At 33.4% G+C, this 6,992-nt stretch overlaps 1 protein-coding gene across 1 annotated transcript in view; it reads left to right on the top strand.

Annotated features, from left to right (window-relative positions):
• LOC117118060 (adhesion G-protein coupled receptor G6-like) overlaps window positions 1-6,992 on the top strand; it is a 42,551-nt gene that overhangs the window by 9,641 nt on the left and 25,918 nt on the right. The window contains exons 3-4 of the mRNA XM_033262553.1: window positions 5,362-5,610; window positions 6,423-6,535. Coding sequence (XP_033118444.1) covers window positions 5,362-5,610; window positions 6,423-6,535 — 362 coding nt within the window. The remainder of the gene's footprint in view (window positions 1-5,361; window positions 5,611-6,422; window positions 6,536-6,992) is intronic.

The raw sequence follows: 6,992 nt of genomic DNA, 5'->3' as shown, positions 1-6,992 counted from the left end.
ATATTTAAGCTAATTTCCATATGAATGGGACTTGTGATTAAGGTGGAATTTTTCTAGTCAAATGTTTAAAGTAGCATTTCCACTAAAAAAAAATGGCCATGGCAATTTAAAAATGGGTGTGTTCATTTTCGGGCTGTTAGAGATTTTATTTTGGCATACATCCTACTGTTGTTCCTAGTTTTCATTAGTCTATAACACTTGAGATAATTAGCTTAATGTAAAATAGGGAGCACGCTCCCTTTTTAACCGTAAGTGCTACAATAAATGGTAGGCAATACTATTGTCTCCTAAATTAAGTGCATACACACCCTGTCTCTTATACACATCTAGATGTGTATAAGAGACAGAAAGTGCACATCTGAAAAAATTGAAGCAAGTAAATTATAAAATAGTCAAATCTGTAAAATTATTTTTCTTTATTGTTCTCTTTTTTCTCGAATTATAGATAATAAAACCAACTTATAAATGATATAATAAAGTGTGAATTAACAGAGATAATTCCAGATAATAAATTAAGGCAACCCTTAATTGTGTTTGTAAATATTAGCTAACAAATACAGTAATAAATATAATAGTACAGAAGAGTAAAAAAAGCAGATGTATGACCATTAGTACAATCACAAAGTTTATCTATTTTTTAAATAAATAATGCAATATCTATTTTCCCGAAGTGATACTGTTTAAACTATTACTATTATTGGCAAGAGTGTAATATACATTTTTTGACTTAAAAGAATAAGTTTTTTTCAAGGTTTTGGTTTTCTGTATACACTAGGTTATGTGAGTACTCAGTGGAACATTTTCAGTACAATGTTCTCTTCGCACAACCTTCCATTACCCAACTGTGTCTTTCCTAAATGTTCTAAACATATTTTGACATTATAGGCAACATCTGGCTTTTTACTTTGTACATTTGTTCATGTATTTTGGTTAGGCATTCATTTGGAATTGGGTGTGTTGAAGGTAATGATGAGATGGTTCTATGCATTCTGATATTAGCAATGTCTACCAGTCTCCATTCCATCCAGAAGCATCCAAAAGGCCAATTTCCTATTCTGTGGTATCATTTCATGGACCTAAAAAAAAAACAAAACACCAGATTCAAGTAATTAATTGTGCTGTACTGTGCATCCATTTATTATGTCATGACATAACAACATCTGGGTTGCTACTTATTTGTAGGTTGGTTGATATTTAAATATATTACTTTATTTATTCAAACATCACATCTCAAACAATAATATAAGGTGGCCAAAGACCAAATTGCATGTTACTTGTGTTACATAATATTCATTAAAAAAAGATATATAGGGGCCTATAATAAAAGACTAGACAGTTAAAATGTTGTAACATCATATAAAAGTACAAAATAGAAAAATTAAAATGGTAAAAAAAAAATACAACCAATAATTTAGGCAACTGAATAATAAAGAAAGGGGGCATCTCACATTGCCAAGTTTGCTGTTAGTCAAGTATAACATTATAATTTTAAAATTATATTATTTTTAAGTATTGGAGAGCTGTGGACAATAGGCCTGAGTCTAAGCTCTAGTAGTAGTAAAGTTTGGTAGTAGTAGGGTAGTTATTTAATAATAATTATTATGTTACAGTATTGAGGTGTAGAATTATAGGAAAAAATAGACTATTTGGGCCTTAAGCAGGTTGCTCTGCTAGGTACTTCTTCAGAAAAAAGAAGGCGAACTTGTCATGCAAACTAGACCTATTGTATAAGTGTTGCATTGATCTTTCTTGCATCATGATTGATGATATGGGATAGGAATGTAGGTCCATCTTCCAACTACGCCAAGGATAGGCCTTGCCTAGACTGGTCCTAGATAGAGTCATGAGATGCAACACCCTCCTTACAATTTCACTTTGATCTTTGTGGGTTACGTATGCAGTAATAAAAACTTACTCTGAGAAAACAATAGTCTGCAATCGGTGAATCAAACCTATACTGCTTTCTTGAGATCACTCTCACTCGCACCGTATCCGTATTCGAGTGCGAGTTGGTTGACTCTTGTGCCAACTTGTGCGATGATTTCATCTTATCATTAGCCAATCAGAGCGCTTTATATACTTCCCTATGCTTAGCTCTTCAGGAAAAAAAAAATTAGCGAACGGGACTTGTGATTAAGGTTGAATTTCTGAAATTTAATCTCCTCATCATAATGTGTTTTTATATAAAATAAAAAAAGTCTTGTTTTCAATAGGCTATATTCGTTATATTTAACCTACTGTAAAGTAGCACTTTTAATGAAAAAGCGGCGTGGTCCTATATATTTTGCATATTTAGGCTAATTTGCATGAATAAGTCATAATATGACCACAGTCTGATTTCTGAAATGTTTCCCCCTCATATGTGTTCATTTATAAATAACCTTTGTTTGCAATATGTTCAGATTGTCGAGAGTCTCCTATTTAAAGTAGCACAACTAGTAAAAAAAAAAGGGGTGTGGCCCCTATTTTGGATATTTAAGCTAATTTCCATATGAATGGGACTTGTGATTAAGGTGGAATTTTTCTAGTCAAATGTTTAAAGTAGCATTTCCACTAAAAAAAAATGGCCATGGCAATTTAAAAATGGGTGTGTTCATTTTCGGGCTGTTAGAGATTTTATTTTGGCATACATCCTACTGTTGTTCCTAGTTTTCATTAGTCTATAACACTTGAGATAATTAGCTTAATGTAAAATAGGGAGCACGCTCCCTTTTTAACCGTAAGTGCTACAATAAATGGTAGGCAATACTATTGTCTCCTAAATTAAGTGCATACACACCTTAGCTAGGTCCTATACTAATAGTACCATAGGAGCCAGACCAGGTTTTGAATGCACTTCGAGGTGCAGAGAATTTGACTTCAGAAATTGGTTCAGGGTGGTCCAAGAATCATTTTTGGCTTGGTAACATATTTTCAAAATGTGGCAAAAGGTCAAAAGGTCAGGGTCAAATGTCAAAGCTATAAGGTCCTTGTATCTCCGCAACCACAGGTAGTAGAGAGTTGAATTTCGTGCCAAATTGCTTGGAACATGCATATTTCTATTTGCTTTAATGGAACATTGTGCTAAAAAATGAACAGAATTGCTGTTTCTGACCTTTGACATGCTTCAAGGTCATAGCCATATTGCCCTTATATTTCCGCAACCACTGGCGGTAGAGAGTTAATTTTAGTGTCAATTTGTTCGGTTTGTTGTTCATGTTTCTATTTTGGCATGCTGTATGCATGCATGCATGTATATACAGTTATGTTTAAATATATATGCATATATATATATATATATATATATATATATATATATATATATATATTGTATTAAAAGGCAAAGTACTGAAAAACAACAATGCTATGGGAAAAAAGCCTGGATCTCTTTGTAGAGATATATGCAGTAGTTTGTATATATAAACATATTACGTTTTTTAAAAAATGATAATACATTAAACAGAAACATGTGTAAATGAATAATTTTAGATTAATATTAAGTCTTAACAACAAGTATGTACAGAGATAAGCATAAATATGCCTTAATAATAATAATAATAATAATAATAATAATAATAATAATAATAATAATAATATATGTCGGCATGTGAAAGGTCAGAAAAAGAATTTCCGGCCATTTTTAGCAAACTACCGTATTCCATTAGATATATAGATATATAATAGATAGAAATAGACACATGAATGTTCGATTAAATTGTCACCACAATAAACACTCTACCACCAGTGGTTGAGGAGATATAAGGAATAAGGCTATGACATTTAAACATGTTAGAGGTTAGAAACAGCATTTCGGCACTTTTTTTTAATGTCTATTAGAGTAAATAGAAACATGAAGGTTCCAAACAAATTGGCACCAAATATAACTCTCTACCACCAGTGGTTGCGGAGATAATAACGACTCAATTGTTATGATATATAAAATATGTCAAAGGTCAGAAATGGCATTTCCAGTCATTTTTAGCAAACTAATTTAGTAGACCAAATAGAAACATGACTTTTTCGAACAAATTGACACCACGATTAACTCTCTACCACCAGTGGTTGTGGAAAAATAAGGACCATATGGCATGACCTTGAAACATGTCAAAGGTCAGAAACGGCATTTCCGGTCATTTTTTTTTTAGTAAAATGTTTATTAGAGCAAATAGAAATATGTATTTTCTGAACATTTTGGCCCCAAAATTAACTGTCTACCGCCAGTGGTTGCAGAGATAATAATGACTCAATGGCTATCATATACAAAATATGTCAAAGGTCAGAAATGGCATTTCCGGTCATTTTTTTGCAAACTCATTTATTAGACCAAAGAGAAACATGAATGTTCCGAACAAATTCACACCAAAATTAACCCTCCACCGCCAGTGGTTGCGGAGATATAACGACAATATGGCTATGACCTTGAAGCATGTCAAAGGTCAGAAATGGCATTTCCGGTCATTTTTTTAGCAAAATGTTCTATTAGAGCAAAAATAAATGTGCATGTTCTGAACAATTTGGCACCAAATTTAACTCCCTACCACCTGTGGTTGCGGAGATACAAGGACTTTATAGCTTTGACCCTGACCTTTTGACCTTTCGCCACATTTTGAAAATATGTTTCCAAGCCAAAAATAATTCTTGGACCACCCTGAACCAATTTCTGAAGTCAAATTCTCTGCACCTCAAAGTGCATACAAAACCTGGTCTGGCTCCTAGGGTATAGTACAGTTTTGCACTTGCATGAACAAATTTACAAGAGGCAGAGTCTATACTGTGTTCAGAGATTTGGAATTAAAGGCCATTAAGGAGTCATTTTTATGGGGTTTTTTTGGGCACCATTTCAAAACGCTACTAGTGGCAAACAATTAGGTCGATTTCATTCAAACTTGTTGAGAGAGCTGGTGACACCTCCCATATTGAGGTAGCAACAGCCTAATGTCAAATGTCATAAGTGATCTTTGGGGTCAAAACCAGAAAAAATAATTATAGTCTGCTTCTGTAACAAAGAACACAACAGAGTATAGGCCTTTTCACATATGCACTGGCAGCATGAGGCAGGGAATGTAAGACCTGCAAGGAGAAAAAGCACAATTTGTCTGGGAGAAAAAAACAAATGTATGTATTTTCTGCTTATTAATAGACTCCAAATCATATCGATTAAAAGCCTTTGAAACCACTAAAAACACTTCTGAGAGACCACATCCACATTTTTTTTTCATTAGGGATATTCTTTATATTTTTTGATTATTAAGAAAATCTGTTAGCACAAATTATCTTACCACACAATGTTGCAGCTTAGAACAATTGGCTCCCAACAGCTCATTCTCCTATGTTCAATATTGGATACAGACTACAATTACCTTACCTATATTGATTTTACAGATCCGAAAGTAATTATCCACCCAGAATCGCAAGTTAACGATGTTGGTTCGATCTCAATTTTAAAATGTGAGATTCAAAACATTGAATTTTACAAATGGTATAAGAATGGTAAGCATATACCAGACAATGGACCAACATATAGTTTACAACTGGAGGAAGGGCAGGATCAGGGTGACTACGCATGCGTAGGTTTTAGATCTCAGGATGCAAAAGACGCAATGTCTAACACTGCAACAGTATTAATCACAGGTAGGTTTTACCAATCCAAAGCTGACCTATTATATCAGATCATAGGTTTAGGTATGGATACATTTTTTCCTAAAAATATAGTCAAATTGCATAATGCTGATACATTTTGGCTGACAGATAAAAATAAAACAATAAAGGAACGGCAAAAACCATTCTTACATTACAGGCATGTACTCTGGAAAAAAACTCAGGAACCAGGTTAATCATGAAATTCAAAAATCCAAAACAAGACACAATGTAAATAAAATAAGATACCTCCAGCAATCAGATGCTGGCATGTAGAACCAACAAATCCGCTCTTTGACAGGATAGCAAGAGCCGAGCCTACAATTAATATTCCTGATGTTAATCCAACTCACCATACCTCAATAGCTAATAAGACAAACTAACCGTTTGATAGTTTCTCCCAAACCCAGCAACCAATTCCCCCGGTAAACTTACCAGCTTATCTCCCCAGTGCTGAACCGCCACCCCGATTCAACACATGGAATGTTCTGAAAAGACTTATTAAAATTTCTGTCATGAAATCCTCTAGAACAGATATAATACCCCTAAAAGTTCTGAAAGAGGGTGCTAATGAAATCTGTTACCCAATCACTGACATACTAATGAGTCAATAAGGTCTGGTAAGGTACTATTCCAGTGGAAATGTGCAAATGATGTTCCACTTCCTAAAGGCAATCCACCCTCAATTCAATCGCTAAAGCCAATCTTTCTAACATTAACGTTATCCAAAAAACAATATATTATGTTAACTTTAAAATAGGCAATTATAAAAACACATTTGTTGTTTATATATTTTTATGTTACAGGTGTATCTACATTTAGAGTACTTGTTAGATTCAACAACATTTCTTTCGAAATTGGCTATACAAATAGAGAAAGCACCATGTTTAAGTCTTTTTCGAGAAGCCTGCAAACAGCAGTAAGTTATTCCAAAAGATTCAAAATTTGAATTTGTATTAATCCGATTTAGATGTATGTTTCTATGCATTCGATACTATGTGCGTATATAATCACGTCGCTCAAAAAATCCCCCTCTAACCAAACTCCTCCCCACCCAAAAAAAAAATAAATAAATAAAATTAAAAATTAAAAAAGCCGGAGCCTTGCAGTCGCCAACGTCCCTGTGCATGATACATGAATTTGTAAGAAAATGTAAGGTTAGGTCAAATTTGTGTGGTGGTTGAACTTGAACAATTCAGGGGGAGTGAGTTTTTATAGCCCAATATAGTGATGTTAGTCTACATGTTATTTGATAGAAAAACTGCAGTAATATTTTAGCACACCAACAAGGTACTTAAATATTTTGTAGATTAATAAAAACAAATTGAAAAAAATATATATATATATTGATATCTATATATTGATTGTACACATCT

This window comes from Anneissia japonica, unplaced genomic scaffold, assembly GCF_011630105.1.
Source record: "Anneissia japonica isolate Jap-2015-1 unplaced genomic scaffold, ASM1163010v1 scaffold287844_len763494_cov143, whole genome shotgun sequence".
In the NCBI taxonomy this organism is placed as follows: Eukaryota; Metazoa; Echinodermata; class Crinoidea; order Comatulida; family Comatulidae; genus Anneissia; species Anneissia japonica.
Note: the sequence above shows the minus strand (reverse complement) of the source record. Positions and strands in the feature narration are given on the sequence as shown.